This window comes from Mus pahari, chromosome 19 (assembly GCF_900095145.1).
Source record: "Mus pahari chromosome 19, PAHARI_EIJ_v1.1, whole genome shotgun sequence".
NCBI classification, from domain to species: Eukaryota; Metazoa; Chordata; class Mammalia; order Rodentia; family Muridae; genus Mus; species Mus pahari.
Genome location: NC_034608.1, coordinates 44,841,499 through 44,862,433, shown reverse-complemented (window position 1 = coordinate 44,862,433; position 20,935 = coordinate 44,841,499). Strand labels below are relative to the sequence as shown.

The 20,935-nt window shown below is 47.2% G+C and overlaps 1 protein-coding gene across 1 annotated transcript in view; it reads right to left on the bottom strand.

Moving 5' to 3' along the window:
* Positions 1–7,009, bottom strand: part of Erlin2 (ER lipid raft associated 2) — a 15,749-nt gene extending 8,740 nt beyond the window's left edge. The window contains exons 1-6 of the mRNA XM_029531708.1: positions 6,912–7,009; positions 5,715–5,835; positions 3,740–3,821; positions 2,272–2,318; positions 1,651–1,712; positions 1,375–1,511 (exon numbers count right to left, since the gene is read on the bottom strand). Of these exons, the coding sequence (XP_029387568.1) occupies positions 1,375–1,511; positions 1,651–1,712; positions 2,272–2,318; positions 3,740–3,821; positions 5,715–5,821 (435 nt within the window). The 5' untranslated portion in view covers positions 5,822–5,835; positions 6,912–7,009. The remainder of the gene's footprint in view (positions 1–1,374; positions 1,512–1,650; positions 1,713–2,271; positions 2,319–3,739; positions 3,822–5,714; positions 5,836–6,911) is intronic.
* Between the last annotated feature and the right edge of the window lie 13,926 nt (positions 7,010–20,935).

The following is a 20,935-nucleotide window of genomic DNA, read 5'->3' as shown; positions in this document are numbered from 1 at the left end:
GAGAGAGAGAGGGAGAGAGAGAGAGAGAGAGAGAGAGAGAGAGAGAGAGAGAGAGAGAGAGAAAGAGATATGCTTAATTATTATGTTTTGATTGTTACAATGTTAAAAGTATTCTCACTGGCCCTATGGTAGGCAAGGATTTGTTGTGTTTACCTGTGAATATGTTTTCACAAGCCTCTTAGTATTGAGGGAGAGAAAGCATAAAACTAGCCCCTCCGTTTGATATGGGCTTAAGAGTACAAGAAGAAATAGATACCGTGCTGGTTTATTTTTGTCAACATAACACACACCAGAGACAACTGGAAAAAAGGAACCTCCACTGAAGATCTGCTTCTGCCAGACTAAGCCGACGGGCACGTTATAGAGGCATCTGCTTATGACAGACGTGGGAGGCCCAAACCACCACGCAGCATGCTACTTGAGCATGTGGTCCCGGATGCTATAAAAATGCACGCAGAGTGAAGCATGAAAGGCCAGCCAGTAGCAGTTCTCTCTCTACTTCAGTTTCTGCTTCCAGGTTCCTGCTCTGACTTCCCTAATGACAGACCTTGATGTGGAAGTAGAACCTACACTTCTTTCCTTACTTCTAGAATTAAGCAGGAACCTACCATTCTCACACACAACAATGTTTCCCTGCACTCAGTGGGAGGGCCACTCAAGTGACAGGGGAGAGGGGGGGTCTGGTTGCAGCTCTGCCATCTACTTGCAACAACTCTCATTTTCTTGCTCTTGGCCCCGTGAGGGTTTGTGCCGTGCCTCAGTGTGCCAAGCTTAGTTGATGTCCCGGGGCTCCTGCCTACTCTTCCCTGGGGGAGACTGGAGGAGAGTGAGTGGATCTAGGGAGGGGGAAAAGTGGTGGAGGCTGGGAGGAGTGGAGGAAGGGGAAGCTATGGATGGGAGGTGTTGTGTGAGAGAGTACATTAGGCTACATGCCTTGTAAGATTCTTCTAGAAACCACTGCGTTCTCATTACAGAATATTCCGGGGTAGTGAGGACACTTCTGTTCCAGTCTGCTGTTCAGGCCAGCAGTGGCTGCTCTATCCACTCTTACTGCAATGCTTACGCCCGACTACTCCAAGGAGCTTCCCATTGTTCTTAACTTTTCTTTTTTTGGTGGGGTGAGGTGGGTATTTATTTAGAAAAAGTCTTACTTTGTAGCCCAGGCTGGCCTTGAACTTGCTTTCTTCCTGCCTCAGCCTCCTGAATGCTGGGATTACAGGTATAGGCAACTATGCTGGGCTGTTCTTGATATGATCTGGAACCCTCTTCGTGACTGGCTGCTGTGTAGCCCCCATTCTGTGGTGTGGTGGCTCAGAAGCAGACAGAGAGGGTTGCTAGAGCCTGCCTGGCCTCAGGGAGAGGGGTGGAGTGCACCATGCTCTTACCAAACAGCTCGATATAGACTTCCTGAAGTGTATGAACACTGCAGAACTGGTTAAGCTCATGATGGATCTTGTTGAAGATGAGGGCCTTGTCGTAGTCTGCAGTATAGTTCTTCACTATATCATACACTGTGGGCGAGGAAAGGGCTCAGCATAAGAAAAGCCAAGACTTCAAACCTCTCAACACAATCTTAGCACCTGTACTTCTCAGTCCTTGTGGGGTCAAACGAACGGTGTGTGTAGTGTATGGACAAGCTACAAGACATACCTGCATTTGGGACCAGGAAGTTCACCACTTCAATTCTGTCAAAGTAGATCATCACACCACCACTGTTGGAGGGAGAAGTGACAACGACATTACCAGAGAGCTCTGGAAGCTGGTGAAATCTCCTAAGGAGGTGACTGAGACACATGAGTCAACAGGAGGAGGACAGTGTTTGTGCAATGTGCGGCAGCTCACACCTCTAGCAGGAGGTGTGCAGAGCTTCTGACCCGCACAGGAACAGTGAAACCTCTGCAGTGTCAGGAAAGGACAGGTAGTTCCTAGTGTCTTCTGACAGAGCAAATCACCAGGTTTTCAGAGCACACCAGGTGCCTGCAGTTTGCCTCTCACCCCGGCTTCACTTCAGTCTGCACGGCCTTTCCCTCACAGCATCCCTCACTGCGCAGCATCCCTCACAGCATCCCTCACTGCGCAGCATCCCTCACAGCATCCCTCACTGCGCAGCATCGCTCACTGCGCAGCATCCCTCACAGCATCCCTCACTGCGCAGCATCCCTCACTGCATCCCTCGCAGCGCAGCATCCCTCACTGCGCAGCATCCCTCACTGCGCAGCATCCCTCACAGCGGCCTCCTGCCTCTCCTTGCTCATTTGCTGGGTTCCCTACCTGGTTCCACATGGTACGTTCTTCACTTCATCAGTTTGGAGAGTGGTCTGGAGAGAGAGAAAACATCAACTAATATAAAACAGGCAGTGACAAAGAGGCCACCTACTATTTGGAAGGCCCAAAGCCTTTGTCTTCGTAACTGATGGCTTGATTGGTTTGAGTTTTGCTCCTGCTAAACATGACTGTTCCATCTAGCATGGTGTATAGGCTGTAACTTGAAACCAAGTGTAAGTACTTACTCTTGTGTCACTGAACATGAAGAACGTATAGGTAGGATCATTTAAAAAAAAAAAAAAAAAAAAAAGACAGTTTGGAGCCTGCGTGGTGTATTTTACTAGTGCTGAAGCAGCAGACTCCCTTTCAGCCTGTTCAGAATATAGTACCTGCTCAGCATCACTGTGAGGCTCAGATAAGAAAAAAACTACCCAAAGCACTGTGAAGTCCACGCAGCAAGGCAGAGGGAAGATGGGTGTTGTGCTGGGTTAATTTAATTCTCTCTCTCGCTCTTTTGTGGTGGGAATTCAGCTCAGGGCCTGGTGTAAACTAGCCTCTATCTCTGTGTGACACCCCCAGGCCATTGCTGGGTCAGCTTTAAAAGTTATTCTTGAAGTCTGAGTTTTCTTAGTTGGATATACTTTACAAAAATTATATAGTTTATTTTTATTTACACTGCTGTTTTGTCTGCATGAGTAAGAGAATAAGATCAGCTAGAACAGGAGGTACAGACATTTGTGAGCTGTGAGCTGCCTTGTGGGTACTGGGAATTGAACCAGGATCCTCTGGAAGAGCAGTCAGTGTTCTTAACCGCTGAGCCATCTCTCCGGCCCTGTCTTGGTTGGATACACTTTAGAGATGCTCAGTCTACCTCAGTCAGGAGGTCAGCTACAATTTATCTTACTCTGATTTTACATGGCATTGGCCCTTACCCAACCAAACCATCCTCCCCATGAAATTATATTTACAGTTTTGAATTTCAAACAAGTAGAAGCAAAATTCCATGTTTTATTTCCACCTGACATAGTAACCTATGATTTAATATGCACACATACTTGACTTTTCTTCTAAACATTCATTAAAAAAAATTCTTCTCTAGCTCCACCCCAAAAGTGAGGAAATAATTTCCTCTTGAGGGATACAGGCCAAAGCGAGTCAACGGCTTCACTCATCTATTTCAGTGATCAAGTGATATTACAGAAGAGCCTCTGAGTGTGCACGCACGCACGTGTGTGTGTGTGTGTGTGTGTGTGTGAGTGAGAGAGAGAGAGAGAGAGAGAGAGAGAATCCTTAAGTCTGTCAATGAAAAGGTATGCATCTAATCTCTAAATAACTCAAATTGTGTATTAGTCAACAACTCAAATTTGTAACGGTCCAGCCATCCCACACAAGCCCCTCATACCTGACGGTCCAGCCATCCCACACAAGCCCCTCATACCTGACGGTCCAGCCATCCCACACAAGCCCCTCACACCTGTACAGACTTGTAGGACGTGATGAATGGAAGCATGAGATGGAAACCCGGGCCACTGGTGGACGTCAGCAGGGCACCACCTCTAGAGGAGAAAGCAGGCTCAGTATCCCAGGAGAGGGCCCTTAGATCAGCGCTTCAACCTGTGCATCCCAATCCCTTTGGGGTCAAACAACTCTTTCACAAAGGTCACTTAAGACACAGACATTTACATTACCGTTCACAACAGTAGCAAGATTAGAGATTTAAAGTAGCAATGAACATAACTGTGTAGATGGGGTCACCACAACATGGGTAACTCTATTAAAGGGTCACAGCAATATTAGGAAGGTTAACCACTACCTTAGATCAAGACTTATAGGCCACCCAGCTCTGTATTCCTGTGAAGATTTAATGTAGAGTGACATGCCTACTCCTCCTCCCTTTCTTCCATCTCAACATTCTAGGAAGCCTGATGGAAAACGTAAGACCGTTAGTCAAATGTTTTCCACCAGAGAAGTAAGTGTGTAGCCTAAGGAAACCAAAGGCCGCAGAATCCCTGGCCACACATGGGATCAGAGAGAAGGCTGCCAGGGCGGCTGTGCCTGTGGTCATCACCAGAGCATTTTACTCAGTCTCAAAGAGCAGCACTACTGTTAAGAGTCCAATGACATAGGCAATTAAAAGAATATTTTTTGGGGCAGTGCTCAGGTTGAACTCAGGGCATTACACATTCTAGTATTCTACCATTATGAGCTACACCTTGCTCCTTACATAACTTTAGCAGGAAGAGAGAAGACTCCATGATAGAAGAGGCAAGTGGAATTTAATTAAGGGGAAGGATCTGCTTTACCTCACCAAGTCCCAGAATCCTCTGGGGCCTGGCACACAATACCTCACTGTTTCTGAGACAGATCTTGCTACATAGCCCTGGTCTGCCTAGCACCTGCTATGTAGCCCAGGCTGGCTGAAAGCCCACAGCACTCTTCTTGCCTTAGCCCCAACCCAAGTGGTGGGGTCACTGGTGTTGAGCCATTATACTTGGTTCAAGAATAATTTTAAAGTCATTTCAATACATATATACAAAATATATACAAAATTCAAAGCTTTTGGGGAACATGAAAGCAGATGGTGGAGGTAAATTACCAAAGACAGGAAACTCAATAAAAGTTTACATTTCTTTTTTAAATGTATGTTTTTAAATTCAGGATCTTGAGTATGTTAGCCAGCAGCTTTTCCACAGAGCTACAACTTTCATTTAATGATCATTTAGAGCTTGCTACTGGCAGTCCACAAATAAGTATTACAGGTCTCATATAAGAGGAGGGGGTCATGATGAACATATCGACACATCCCCTTAATCCTAACACCTCAGAAGCAGAGGCGGGAAGATTTGAGTTCAAGTCAGTCTGGTCTACATAGAGCATTCCAGGCAAGCCAGAGTTACCTAGCAAGACCCTGTCTCAGAAGGGTTGGGGGTGTCATATAAGCTTACAGCAAGGACTGGGGGTATGTTTAGTGGTAGGGCAATTACCCAGCAGGCATTAGCCTGTGAGTCTGAGCCTCAGCACCGCAAACCAAACAATTAGTGAAAGAAAGTCATTCGAGATCATTCGGGCGTCATTCCCCGAAGGCTGCCTTGATACAAATCATCCTGTAGAGCTTTTACATTTTTTGAAATATTCACTTTAAAACAGTCTCTCAAGTTAGCAGAGTACACTTCTCAAGTTGCCATCAAGCACTGGGACTGTGCCAACTTTTGGAGAGGCAGCCTTGCAGGGTGGAGACCAGAGATTCTCCAGTCTTCAGGGGATGCAAGAGAAAACTATGTCAGAGATGATCTTGGAAGAGCAGTGGTTCCTTCAGATTTTGTTTTTAACCCCACAAATCCATGTCACCAGCACCTTAAAACACTAAAGACAGTTTAAAGTTTACAGACTTAAAGACACGCGTGCCCCTTATAGGTTTCGAGGGAGCCAGCCACCGGTCTCTGCCTTACCTGTAATATACGCCAATATGCCCCTCTTCTATCTTGTGCACAGCCGAGAAGAGAGATGCGCAAAAGAAACTGGAAGCCACGGCCACAACAGCTCCCAACTGAGCCATCAGGGAACCTGTATCTTAGAGAGAAGATATGGGACAATGTGTAGCCTGACCACTGAGAGGTGCTCCACCAAGCTGTAGCTCATGTAAAGTGATTCCGAGGCAGCCTGCTGTAGTAGACACACGCTACTAGCCAGATCTACAACTCACTGTATCCTTGTCCTCAGTCAACACTCCGTTCCTTTAACTGTGGGAGTATAATCCCCATTGAAGCAAGGGGGGCACTAGCTCCAGAAACAGCTATACCTAAGAGAGATTCGGTGCCAATTGGGCAGGGTTCAAAACAGCCTTCTCTTCCCTTCTCATTAACGTGTTGTCAACAGAGCCACTTATACTAGGAAGAGAGGCAGCTGCAGGGTGCTGGCCCAAATTACAGAGGACGTCAAATGACAGGCAGCTGTGGCTATGTATTTCTGGTCAGAGCCTCCTACTTCTAATTGCCTGCCATTTCGAAGGAAACCACCAGTCATTCCCTTGGGACCCTAGGGAGGGAGAGAGAGCAAGCAACTGAGTTCCGACATAGGATTCTCTCTCTGGTCTGTCCTCCACCTCCTCTGTTGTTCCTTTGGACTTAAACGGGACAGATCTTTAAGTAAAACTGAAACCACATTCTCCCGTATCCTTTGCCCCCCCCCCCCCAAGGTTATAGGAAACTGGAGATGTCTCAGGCTGGAGACTCAGGACTACTCCGAGGCGAGGCTGGGGTGGGGTGTCCCCAAACGTCCAGGGACCCAGATGCCACAGAGTAACATGTAGAAACTCATTTCCTGAACACCGAAGGATCTGGAAAAACTACAGTGACGGACGGGCGGGCACAGGGCACGGAGTCCACCTCTCAGGTCTGACTTATTTACTCATTTATTTTTTTTACCGTAGCGGCCTTCAGCTACCGAGCAGCAGGGAGTGTCCTCTCTGCAAATGTCCTCACTACCACCCCAAAGCCACCTCTTGCCCTTTCCCCGCCCTCCTCCGCGAGGCAGACGCGGCCAAGGGCTTCCGCTCGGACCCGTGGCCAGGGGACTGGACTCCCGGGTGGGCGAACCCCAAGCCTCAGCGGAGGCCGAGTGTGCACGGAGGGGCGGCGGCCGCGTACCAGGCTGTCCCTCCAGGCGCTCCGTACACGGCTGAACCCCCTTGCAAACCCCCGTGCAACCGTAGAAACCGCCACACCCCTCCGCACGCGACTTCCTTCCGGGCCAGTCGCTTCGATGACGCCATCAGTCTGCGCGTGCGCGCAAATAAATAATAATAATTAAAAAAAAAAAGACCCCGCCCACACCACGCCCCTGGGCTCCTCCGGCCGCCCCGCCCCCTCGCGCTGCGAGCCGCAGTGTTCGGCGGTGGCGCCAGGGGGCGCTCGCGAGCCGGCCCGCTGGCTGCGCACCTAGGCTTGCGGGTTTTAGGATGATGCCCAAGGCACGGGGTGCCCAGGGCTGGCAGAGCGGGCTCCGGACACCACGGCTCGGCTCTGGTATCACCTTCCGAGGCGCTGGCTTCGGAGATTGCTAGAGGTTCTCCTTCAAGTCCGAGCTGGATTTCTTTTCTTCTTCCGGAGCCGGGACCAGGGCGAGGCAACAACGTTCTCGTCCTTCTGCTCGCTGCTTTTCCTGCTGCACTAGCCGAAGGAAACTTCCAAACGTGCAGATTATGACGTCGCCAGTCGCCAGTCCTACTCTGAATTGCCCTTTATACTTTTCTGAGAGCTTTGTTTGGCCTTCAGGTCCCCACAGCAACATAAAGTAATTAACAAGGAATTATTGTCCCGATTTTTAATGAACGGATTCTGAATTCTGTGAGTGCTGAGAAAACTTAGCATTTCTTTAATAGCTCGGGCTTCCTGTCTTGCTTAACACATGCCACGGTGAGCTTTTGTCCATCTGCACCCCGGGGTATAGTAGACCAGGAAGAAAACATTTCTTCTAGCCTAAAGCCCTCACGTGACCTCACCCTGCCGCAGTGTGACATTGGGACATTCATATTGGGCCTTTTCTCCCATTTTGTCCAGGGGATGGAACTAAGGGCTTTGTGGCTGTCCTCTATCCCCAATCTGCTTCTTTAGCAGGAAATTTCTAAACCGGCCACTGAAGTCACTTTGTTTGCAGGCCAGGAAGTGCCCACTTTAACTCCCGGTTTTAGTAAATGAAAAGGCTTTTCCGTGCAGTAGATGGCCAGTGGTCAATGTCGGACGATTTTAGGACTCAGGAAAAGGAGTGTAAAGGAACCCCTTTGTCTTCTCCCAAAAGCCAAGGCACTGAAACTGAATTCAAAGTTCCGGGAAGCCAGATGTTTGGGGACAGCAGAAGAAAAGCAGCTGCCCCCAATCCGGGACACCCAGTGGCTGCAAAAGAAGACAACATGTAGTTTCAAAAACAGCTTGTCTAAGGGATCCAGCAAACTCCCCATTCTGCCCCTAAAGAACCCCCTCCACTTCCCGATTCTTAGCTACAAAACCTGAGGCTTGAAGCATGTGACCCGCCTTCTCCTGAACTCTGGTTCCTGAGAGACTGGGTCCTGTGCCCTGGTCAGAGTGTGGTCCAAATTAGAGAATCTGCCTCTTAGACATTAGATAAAGCATCCTACAGCTGTTTTAGGTCATCTGGATTCTCAGCGTTTGTTTCTCCTTACAAACAACTCTTACATATTCTTACATGTTGGTACCAGAACCCCTTCTTCACCTCTCTCCTATCCCCAATGTCTAGTCTCTCAACTTTCTTTCCCTCCCAAGCACCACTCTGTCCTTAGTGATCACTAAGGCGAAACAGCAAGCAGGTCAGGGCCCTTACTGGAGACGTCACCCAGTCTGGGAGCCATAGTTCCTAACAGCCTCATTGATATGTGAGTGGAATGGAGGCTTTAGTCTGGAGTCCTCATTTGCCGAACTGGCAAGCTTTCTTGCTCTTACCCTCTGATGAGAGAGACCTCCAGTACCCGAGAGGCCAGCCTTTGCTATTTCTGGAGCTACACCCAACTTCAGCCATTTCTCTGCTCGGCAGGCATGTGATGTGGGTAAAGGGCCCGTTTGTTTGCAGCAGTGTCCTGGGAATTTGACTCAGCTTCAGGAGTCTTTTCTTCTTCTCTCTGGAAACGCTTGGGAATTTAATTCCAGTGAAACTTGGGTCTCTGGAGGCCATTCCAGAGCAGGAAACTGGCCTTGGCCCATGTTTAGACCAACGAACATGGGCAATAGTGCCTCTGTTCCCAAAGGCAGTCTTGGCTTGCTTTAAAAAAATTTTTTTTCAGACAATTGGACCTCAAGTTAGATGTTGATCTGGCCCTAATATCCCCTTGACAACCAAAATTGCTGGCCTAAACTTGCCATGTTCCAATCAAACATCTTGAAAGATCTTGACAAAATACTTGCAACGGAATGACAAATGGCCAGAGGTTCCCCATTCCCTCTCCTTCCACCATAGGTTCAGGAGGTCAAACTCAGGTTAACAGGTTTATATAGCAAGTCCTCCACTAAGCCTCCTGGTCTGAAAAAGATTTTTTTTTTTTAAAAAAAATTTCTTTTCTCTCTTTTTCTTTCTTTCTTTCTCTTTCTTTCTTTCTTTCTTTCTTTCTTTCTTTCTTTCTTTCTTTCTTTCTTTCTTTCTAAAAGATTTATTTATTTTATGTACACCACTGCTCTCTTCAGACACACCAGAAGAGGGCATCAGATCCCATTACAGATGGTTGTGAGCCACCATGTGGTTGCGGGGAATTGAACTCAGGAACTCTGGAAGAGCAGTCAGTGCTCTTAATCATTGAGCCATCTCTCTAACCCTGAAAAAGACTTTATGTGAATGACATTTTATGGAAGGAAAAATGTACTTGATGTTTAGAAAGCTCACTTGGTTTGGAAAAAGATGCTCTGATTGAAGATAGAACGTTTCCCATTGGATGGTGTCTGGAGAAGAAGTTAATGAAAATATGGAAGGATATTCTGACAGAAAAAGTTACCTAACTCTTTCCTTTGAGGACAGACTTGCTTTGGAAAGTTCCCGAACCTTCCTCTCAAATTACTCATTTCCCCAGTAAGGTATGATTTTTGAAGAAAGGTGGTTTGACCAATTTAAAAACATCAACTAGCAGCACTAGCTGCTCTTACAGAGGACCCTGGTTTGATTCCCAGCACCCCCAGGGCAGATCACCGACATCTGTAATCACAGTTTCCGGACTTTGATGCCCTCTGCTGGCCACCACAGGCACTGCACACACATGGTGCACAGACATGTATAGGACTTTCTTTGTGCTTTAGTTCTTTCCATAGCCCAGCTAGCTCCTCCTCTTTCTGTTCTCCCATTGCGGTCTTCTCACAAACACTGCATATTCTGGGCTTCAATTTAAGCTGTTTTCTTTTGGAACTTCCTTGGCTCTCTTCTCAGTGGACAGCTGGAAAGGTTCTGAACAACGACTGATTTTTTTCTCTCTCTTTCTAGTGAACAAAGATCTCCTAGAAAGGGATGATGGTGAGCCATGAGGCAAGCTGCTTCTTTCTGCTGTTTCAGTTCTCCCATTGGCCAGTGCATCATCATCTTCTCTGGCGAGCATGATGTTTTGGTGATGGTGACGGGAGGTACCTTCTTTAATGGAACACTCCCAACATCTTCCAAGATCTTAGTAGGGCTAGATCTGGAATGAAATTCCAAGTGTTCATCCTCTTCTTTGACTCTGACTCCTTCATTCATTTATCAGTTTCCAAATCATCACCAACGGGCTGACTAGATGGTGTCCCAGGCAAGGAGGTCTCAGGTTTCAGAAGCCTGGGATCAAGTCCCGGTGCTTTGAGCTTGTTTCGTTACAGTCCCTCGACTTTCTTCTTTGCAGAACTTCCAAACGCCACAAGCCTTGAGCCTGCTGTTTGGTTTGCAGTACGGGAGTCTGGGGAATCTCATTCCTGAAATAGCTATTTAGTCCTTCCTGTCCCCGCTAATTCCATCAAATTCTCATCTATGCATGCTGAGGAAGACACTGAAAATCTAGGCATACAGGTAGGCCAAGGGCAGACATATTGCATCCTGTGCATCGCCTGCTTTTCTGGAAAAGCACTTAGGAGCAAGAGTTGGAACAGAGAACCAAGGCTAGTCAGTGGGTGGTGGGGGGGCGGGGCGGAGAATGAGCAGCTTCCGGAATGTTCTCTCCAAAGAGTGGCAACCTGGGAAGAAGGCAGTGAGCTACCACCAGGGGAGCTGCTTTTCATCCCCCTGTGGACAGACGAGTGACTGTAACAACGTCCTGAGAACCAGGAGGAGAATAAGGAGAGCAACTTCACCTCTGAACTGCGAACACCCTCCATCTCCTGGCTGAGCAACGAAGGGGTGGGGCTGTAATTAAACCTTTCAACCTGTCCGAAGCGGAGGCGAGACCCTTGAAGAAGCAGCCTCTGCGTGCGTACCCTTGAGCAGCAGTCAGAGCCTCCTGCAAAAGAACCAGGGATAGATGCCATCTGAGCAGGGAGAAGGAAGAGGTGACTCTGTTATCGTCGAGATCTTCCAGGACCAAGATCTCCATCGGACCCAACCGATAAAGAGTCATTTGGACAACTCTATCCAGTGTAAAAGGAGGACAGATGCCTCAGTGGACAGACGTGTCTAGTGGCCGCTGGGCTCCTCACGGACTGTCCTGTCCAATATAAACTGCTGGGTTCAGTGTTATTAAAAATGCTCTTTCTGACTTAGATGATGTTGGTAAGTTGCCATATACGGTAAAAAAGCTCACTCTGGAGATGGGATTGACCCACACACCTCAGATAAAAACATGCTTGCCTCCAAGTTTCCTCACAGATTAAGTGTTGTGTGTGTGTGTGTGTGTTATAGTTCCCTATAGAACTTAGATCCAGCTTTCTTTTAATAAGATGATGTCACACTTCTCTGTGGTTTGTAATGTATAGTTTAAAGTTTATTTGGGTACTAATTCAAAGAGTGTTATTATTATTATTTTCTGTGTATGGGTGTTTTGTCTGCATGAATGTCTATGTGAGGCAGTCGGATGGATGCCCTGGAGACTGAGCTACAGACAGTTGTGAGCCGCCACGTGTGTGCTGGTAATCGAACCCGGTTCTCTGGAAGAGCAGTGTTATTAACCACTAAGGCATCTCTCCAGCGCAAAAGAATGTTATCTGTCAGGGCTCTAAAGTTTTCAAGAGCTAAATTACTTTAATTGATCAAATACCAGTCCTCTGGGAGTTTAAACGAGACAACGGAGAGTAAGACATGTTGAATTTACACTGTGTACACTCTAGGAGTGTTTGCTGACACACTCACATGGCAAGACATCTCCAGACTCAGGAAGTACCCTTTCCCTCCCTTGGGTGGGACACAGACCCCATCAGAGGAAGTTGCATGCTAACCTCAACGCAGGAGAAGGTGGCATGGGAAATGAGACTTGCTAGGGTCTGTACCTATTCCCAGTAGTGTGGGCTGGACCAGTGAAACTTCCTCCTTATCTACAGGGAAGATGGATTGCCTGGCCCGTTTCACGTGACAGGGGAGGGGATTCTCTTGCACAGTGGAGGGTCTTGGAGTCTGTACCCACATTCTAAATAACTCAAGGAACGGAGAGGCAAACGACAATTAGTCTGCACTCCCAGACTGACATATGATGCTGGTGTGAACAGAGGAACCTTGTACGGAAGCCTGCTGACTGGCTTGGGACTCGCATGCTGGCTCAGTTGGTCATGCCTTTATCCTCCGGTCTTCAGTTTTCTTCCTGTGAGCAAAGCTAATTTCAGGACTGAGGGGCCAATGCCGGTTCTTTGAGAAGTCCCTAGGGGAGTTCCATGTAAATCTCATGCTCTACCAAAGGGCCAGCCAGCAGAGCAGACTGAACTGTGGACAGTCACTCGAACCCTAAGTTACAGCATCATCGCCTGGGTCCACCACACCTGGGCAAAGAAGATTACACTTCCGGACAAAGAAGTGTGGCCTAAAACAAAGTCACCAGCCACTCTGAGTCTCCTTCCTGGGGTTAATAACAGCACAAACCTACTCAGACCTTCTTGTACTCTGTGGAGGGTGAAGGGAAAAACACAACCCCGGGCAGCTTTCGGAAGTGTTGGGGAAGTACAGGTTTAGACGTGGCCGATGCTCTCCCTATGCTCTTGTGTTTGTGCATTCAGATTACTTACATGACAGTGGACGAGGGAAAGGTAAGCTTGGAGTTACATGTTACCGAGTAATAATCAAATCAAGTGTCTGGGGCTGCTGGGATGGTGTAGCGGGTAAGGGTGCTTGCTGCTAAGCCTGATGACCCAAGTTCAAGTTCAATTCCTGAAGTATATGTGCTGAAAGAGAATTCTTTCGCTCCTACAAGCTGTCCTCTTACTTCCATATGCATTCTCTCTCTCTCTCTCTCTCTCTCTCTCTCTCTCTCTCTCTCTCTCTCTCTCACACACACACACACACACCAAATAAATGTAAAAACATTTAAAAATGAATTTTTTTTATCAGAAGAAGAGAAAAGGGTGGTAGCCTTTGTACTATAATAAGTAGTTACCAAATAGATGTCATGAAACACTTTTGAGTGCTGTCTCTATATAAGACTTCATGACTTAAGCTTTCTTATTTTACATAATCTTAAGGTTAGTTCTAAAACAGCATGCTACAGCGAGCCGAGCTTAACGAAGCTAAGAGACTAGACCACTGTCCTAGTTAGAGTCTCTAGGGCTGTAATGAAACACCATGACCCAAAGCAACCAGGGGAGAAAAGGGTTTATTCAGCGTACACTTCCACATCATAGTCCACCACTGAAGGGAGTCGGGACAGGAAGTCAAGCAGGACTGGAACCTGGAGGCAGGAGCTGATGCAGAGGCCATGGAGGGATGCTGCTTACTGGCTTGCTCAGCATGGCTTGCTCAGCTTGCTTCTTGTAGAACCCAGGACTACTAGCCCATGGATGGTACCACCCACAATGGGCTGGACCGTCCCCCATCAGTCATTAATTAAGAGAATTCCCTTCAGGCTCCTCTGAAGTCCAATCTTATGGAGGAATTTTCTTCCTTGTGGTCCCCTTCTCTCTGAGCTGGTGAGTAGCAAAATCAGAGTCCAAAGGATCTCTAGTTTATTTTATTTTTTTATTTTTATCTCTTTACTATTTCTTTTTTTTTAAATTTAACTTTATTTGTTATTTATTTATTTATTTATTTATTTATTTATTTATTTATTTATTATATGTAACTACACTGTAGCTGTCTTCAGACACTCCAGAAGAGGGAGTCAGATCTTGTTAAGGATAGTTGTGAGCCACCATGTGGTTGCTGGGATTTGAACTCTGCACCTTTGGAAGAGCAGTTGGGTGCTCTTACCCGCTGAGCCATCTCACCAGCCCTGTAATTCATTTTTTACACTGCATATTCCACTCCCCACTCCTCCCCATTCACCCTCTGACCACTCCACATCCCACACCTCCTCCCCACCCCACCCCGCCTCGATGTGGATGCCCCTACTCCCACTGCACCTGACCTCCAAATTCCCTGGCCTCCAGTCTCTTGAGGGTTAGGTGCATCATCTCTGAATGAATACAGAGCCGGAAGTCCTCTACTGTATGTGTGTTGGGGGCCTCATATCAGCTGGTGTATGCTGTCTGGTGATCCAGTGTTTGAGAGATCTTGGGGGTCAAATTAATTAAGACTGCTGGTCCTCCTACAGAACCGTCCTTCTCCTCAGCTTCTTTCAGCCTTCCCTAATTCAACAGGGGTCAGCTGCTTCTGTCCATTGGTTGGGCACAAATAACGGCATCTGACTCTCTCAGCGGCTTGTTGGGTCTTTTGGAGGGCAGTCCTGATAGATCCCTTTTTGTGAGTATTCTATAGCCTCAGAAATAGTGTCAGGCCTTGGGACCTCCCCTTGAGCTGGATCCCATTTTGGGCCTGTCACCGCACCTTCTTTTCCTCAGGTTCCTCTCCATGTCCATACCTGTAATTCTTTCAGACAGAAACAATTATGGGTCAGAGGTGTGACTGTGGGATGGCAACCCCATCCCTCACTTGATGTCCTGTCTTCCTGCTGGAGGTGGGCTCTGTAAGTTCCCTCTCCCTACTGTCATTTCATCTAAGTCCCTTCCCTTTGAGTCCTGGGAGTCTCGCACCTCCCAAGTCTCTGGTGCATTCTGGGGTTTTCCCCAACCTCCTATTTCCTGAGGTTGCCCGTTTACATTCTTTCTGCTGGCCCTCAGGGCTTCAGTCCTTTTCCCTTACCCAATACCAGAGCAGGTTCCCCTCTACCCCCACTGACCCACCTCTACCCTGTCCACTTTCCCTCCCAAGTCCCTCGCTCCCTCTGACTGAGGTGCACACACTGGTTATTTCACATGCAGCCTTTCAGGAACGTAGATGGTGATCAGAAATTTGGTATATTTATTTTGGACACTGCAAGCATTATTTTGTGAAGCCCGTGAATGAGTGACATGGTGGTGTTCATCTTGTCGTCGTAGATTGCTGCAGAGCGTCCATCCTCCCTCCCCCGTAACAAAACACCTGCGATCATCAACCTAAGGGGTTTACTCTGACTTATAGTTTTCGTTCCTGGTCACTTGGCTTTGTGACTCTGGGACTGTTGTAGGCTAGGATGGCATGAGGAAAGTGTGGTGGGTGAGGCATGAAGGTCTCTTTCAAGGGCATGTCTCCAATGACCTAATTTCCTTTGACTAGGCTTCACCAATGAAGTTTCCACCATTTTTTGAGAATACTACAGGTTGAAGACCAGGCCTTCAACACACCAGCCTTCGGAGGACACTCAAGGTCAAACAGGAACAGACAGGGTAAGAGTATAGTGCTGTTCCCAGCAGTCTCCATCTCCCCATCTCTGGGGTGCTGTCTGGTTGGTCCACTTATCACACGTACTAGTGAGCATACCCAAGAGGGGGCCAGCCTCTTCTTGCACAACCAGAGCTCATCTTAAAAAAAATGAGTGACCACCTGAACCCCAAAGGGCAAGGCCGCCCTTACAGCCTTTGCTTCCATTCTTTGACATCACAAACAGTGGGAGTTGCCAGGAAAAGCTCTTTGGCTGATTTAGGTATTTCTTTCTGTAAGCTCTAAAAGAGAGAGTAGATGAGCATTTGATTTCCAGATTGAGAGTTGGGTGAACATTGCTGAAAATCTGGATCCCCAGGGACAGGTGTTTTATGCTGAGTGTGCATGAGCCCCTGGGTTCCCTCCCAGCACTGTAAAACTTGATTCTTAATTACAAAGAGGCTCTTTCGGACTGTGTCAGTCTTCCCACATTTTGTCAGAAAACTCATGACAGGTGCATCCAAGAACAAACAGATGTTTGCACGGGACTGTGACTTTTCTTGACGTTACTTGTGGAAAGGGATCACAGTAAAAAACAATAACGATCACTAAAGACCCAGAGATCACTCCGTGATATGTTTTCACAGCCTTGTTGGGGTATCACTTAACACACAAGAAGCTGCCCCTTAAAGTGCGTCATTTCAGTTGTGGCATGTGACTGTCTGTGGAACAGCACCATGATCAAGATAAGAAAACAAGCGTGGTGCCTGAAGTTCTTCAAGCCCTCTCTCAGTCTCCCCCCTCCCAGTCCCGCCCCCAGTTCCCTCTGTGGCAGCCCCATCCTCCTCCCAGATACCATAGATCTTCTTACCTCATCCTTGGTTTGTATTTTTATTTTCCAGAGTTTTGTAGAAATGGATCTATACAGTGTGCACTCTTTTCTTGCATGGGTGTGTCTTTCTTTGATCTACAATAGTCATTTTGAGAAACATTCGTGCTCTGTCTGTGGACAGCACTGCTGGGTGGAATTTCATCTAGGGTTAGAGGCTGTTACCACGATGCCCACTTAGTCCATGGATTTTATTCAGGGATGATCAGGCGGACAAGAAAAAAATAAGTCTCTAGAAAGCAGGCATATCCAGGGTCTATAGTGTAGTTTGAAGATGGTCAGAAACAATTTCCTTCAGCCTGAGATTCTTTGCTAATTGCCCTGGACACTTGCAGTTTGGCTTGGCCTTTGATATTTTTGGTCATCCTGACTCCCAGCTCTGAATTTATGGGGACGTTAGAAAAGTGGGTGGTGGTAGGCATTACATCTAGGGCCTTACCCCAGTGAATATTGATACCCATGAGGCGTAGATTAGGATATCAATTAGGATCTTTGGATGTTGGGTAGAAATGAACAAATCCTGTCTAAAACTTAAATTTGTTTTCCTCAGCTATACTCTTTCCATGAAAGACATCACTGTTCATTCAACCATTTACGGTCCATTCATCCTTTATTTTATTTTATTATTATTTCCCCCCTCCCCACCCCCCCTCCGGGTGCTGGGGCTTGAGCCCAGAGCTACATGGATGGCAAACACTCTGCCTGCCATCGAACCACATCCCCAAATCTATCAGCTCCTCCCTTGCTCTGCTCTGTCTAATTAGTCCAGAGTTCTAATTATGTTTTATTCTATTCAACCCATGGCTTTGCCACTTGGATTATTGTAATCACCTGCACTAACAGAGTTCTTGAATCCACTTATCTCTCACCTTTCAGTCCCTGCTTCCTAAACACTGTGCCCATGCTGTTTTCTGTAGGGCTGTAATCCAACTTGGGGCTTTGCATATGCTAGGTACATGCTCTCCCATTTAGCTACACCCCCAGACCAGACCCTTAACTAAACGTTCTTGTTTGTTTTTTCTTTTTTCAAGACAGGGCTTCTCTATATAGCCCTTGCTATTCTGGAACTCACTCTGTAGACCAGGCTGGAGCTCAACTAATCTTATTTTTTTAAGCTTATTGTCAACATTAAAAAATATTTTATTTATTTTATGTATATGAGCACACAGTAGTTGTCCTCAGAAACACAAGAAGGAGGGCATCAGATCCCATTACAGATGGTTGTGAGCCACCATGTGGTTGCTGGGAATTGAACTCAGGACCTCTGGAAGAGTAGTCAGTGCTCTTAACCACTGAGCCATTTCTCCAGCTCCTCAACTAATCTTTGACTGTATGTTTTTTTTTTTTTGTTTTTGTTTTTGTTTTTTTTTAATTAAACATGCAATAATGGATTCTCCATGAAAACAACTCCAAATCTCTTATCATATAGACTTTTTAATGTGATCCCTTACCGACACCCCCAGCCTTTTCAATATATTTGTATGTGTAACATGTGCATGTGCGTGTGATACTCTTATTTGTCTTCCATGGCTCTTCCTAACATTCCTCTATGCCCAAAGCGTCTTAGGTGTACTTCAGAGTCTTTAGCAGGATCAATCGATTCTAAATCCAATGCTTTCACCTGTACACTTGTAATGTGGGAGCAAGTCCCAGTATCGGTTAGAAATCTGGTTTAATTCAAGCGACATTCATTGAAACAAGCACTAGCTTTAAGCCACAATTTGACTCTGACACCAGGCCGAACCTGGAAACTATTGATGGCCCCCTGTTGTGTCAGTTATACTGCTTGCTTGAAAAAGTTAAAGCCAGTGCTAACAGCTACATATTCCCATCCATGACCTCTGAGTTATCACATACGCCAACTGCCCAGGTGAAACCAGATCACTTTCATCTGACTTCACTGCTCTGCCAACGCTGCCCACAGTCTGCGCTCACTGCAGTTAAAACTGTAACTATACAAAACATGGCTCCCGGTATAACAGATTTGACCATGCCCAGAATTAGGCAAGAAAAGAAGTGTTTCCCTGATCCCTGGGGAGCTTTCTCCATAACAACCTCTAAGAACAACATGGGTACTACACCCCTTACATCCCTAGGAAAAATCCCACCCTAGACCTCTGAGGGAGGCTGTGTTTAGAGTCAGCCTTTCTCAAATACATTGACCATTGGATACATTTTCCAGGCGACTCCAAAACCGTCTGGTGATTCCCACACAATGGTCTTGTGTAGGAAAAGAGACTGTAGGTTCTGAGACACGTCCCGAAAGCACACTAAGAATGAAGGGCCCCTCGTATTTGCTGCTAGGCTCTGACTTTTTCACATCTCCCCCCCCTCCACCCCCAAGTTTATGTGTCTAGAAGTGGGGGCCTTTGGGAAGTGAATGGATCCTGTAAGCTCCGATACAATCAATGGCTCAGCCAGATGTTAACAGCCAGCCACGTGCTCCCGGCAGGGAGTACAAGTCACCACGGTATTCCAACTGGGTTCATAGATGCACGGGTTTTCGAGGAGGGGCTGTGCTACAAGCACTAGCTGCTGGCAGACCACCGGGATGAGCTGAGGAGGTACTTGCTCCCCTGCCAGAAAGCTTTGCGTTCTCAGGGGCTCAGAATCCATGGAGCTGGCGACCATGGAATGGAAACCTCCGAGACCCTGGATCCAAACGAAGATCTCGGTCTTCCTTCTGAATTGATCATCTCAGGCGTTTCTGTCATGGCAACTTATGAACACACCTGCAATGATGCTATGGCACAGTTCTTCAGCCGCCACACTGTTGGGCAGCTTAGGCTGGTACTCTTTATTCTTCTCCCCCCTCCCACCCCCAAGTATGGAGGAGGAAGCTATCTATCCTGTGCAGTGTAAGATGTGATAGGTAGCTCCGGGGTCTATCCCTAGAGGGGCCAGTAGCACTCTGCCTCACCCAGGTGTGACAACAAACACGTCCCAGGTGTTGCCAAATGTCCATCCCCTCCCCCCTCTCCCCATGTATTGTCACAAAAATGTCCCAGTTGAGAAACAACATGATGGGGAGGTTTAAAAGTGAGGCGCTAAGAATGGGAAGGCAGCCTCTTCTTGCTGGTTCCCCAAGTGTGGTGTGCTGTAACGTGCTGGACCGATGTGGCTGTGTCATAAGGGTTGAGAAAGGTTGTGATGTGGGTATGCGCTCACGGAGGGCTGCGATGTGGGCATGTGCTCACGGAAGGCACATGTTCGCTTTCCACCACTGTGATAAAAACACTTTAGACACAGAACCCACAAGAGTTACAGCAGGGCAGTGGTGGCGCACGCCTCTAATTCCAGCACTTGGGAGGCAGAGGCAGTTGGATTTCTGAGTTCAAGGCTAGCCTGGTCTACAGAGTGAGTTCCATTACAGCCTGGGCTATACAGAGAAGCTCTGTCTCAAAAACCGAAACAAACAAACAAACAAACAATAAGTAAGGATTATGTTGGTTCATGGTATCAGAGGTTTCAGTCTGTGGTTGCTAGGATGCATTGCTTTTGGTCTGGTAGGTACAGTATGTCATGGCGGGATGTGTGGTGGGAGGACATCATTGTACCTCATGCTGGCTGGGAAGGAGACAGAGAGGAGAGAGGAGAGGAAGGGACCAGAGCTCTAGGACTCACTCTGAGAGAACTTCTCTGGTGACCTAATTCTACAAAGCCCCATGCCTTAAAGGTTTCCCCACTCCCCATAACCCCACAAGCTGGTGACAGGCTTTCGGGGCGTGTTCAAGATCCAGATCCACAGAGTTCATGAGGCAGTCTTGAGGAAGATGGCTTATTGGGAGGGTGGGTTTGTATAGAACCCACAAGAACAGAACCCAGTCTAGGGTAGTGGTTTTCAACCCGTGGGTCCCGTCCCCTGGGGAGGGGGGTGGTGGTAAACCTCTATCTCCGAAAATATTTACATTACAATTCACAACCATAGCAAAATTACAGTTATGAAGTAGAAGCAAAATAATTTTATAGTTGGGGGGGGGTCACCATAACATGAAGAACTGTATTAAAGGCTCTCAGCATCAGGAAGGTTGTGAACCACTGGACGAGGGGATGGGCGAGATGGAATGTTAGGGCAAGGTAGGGAATAACATATCTCAGCCAGTCCTACTGAACAAAATTCCAAAGAGAGGAATCACTTGTTCCCGAGGGAAGATCAAGCTTGGGGAGAGGCTGGGCTGTAAATCCTGGGGGGGGGAGAGTTTAATGCACCTCGAAATCGGGCCTGAAATACCCATAAGGTTTGTCAGTCGGCATTTCAGTGCTCTTGAGTCAGCGCACAGGGCATGGGGAATGAAGGATGGCAGGTATTTGATTTAAAAAGCCGGCACAGATTTAATGTCCTGATAAAACGTATTAAATCTTTTAAGGTTTTAATGAATCTAGTATGTGTTTCATAAATCAAGAGCTCTGCTAAACCGTCTCCTGGTTTAATAAGAGCAAACTAGGAAATTGCTCTAAGCAGAAGCAAGATGCATTGGTATCACACTGAAAAGTAATAGATTTTTTTTAAGCTGA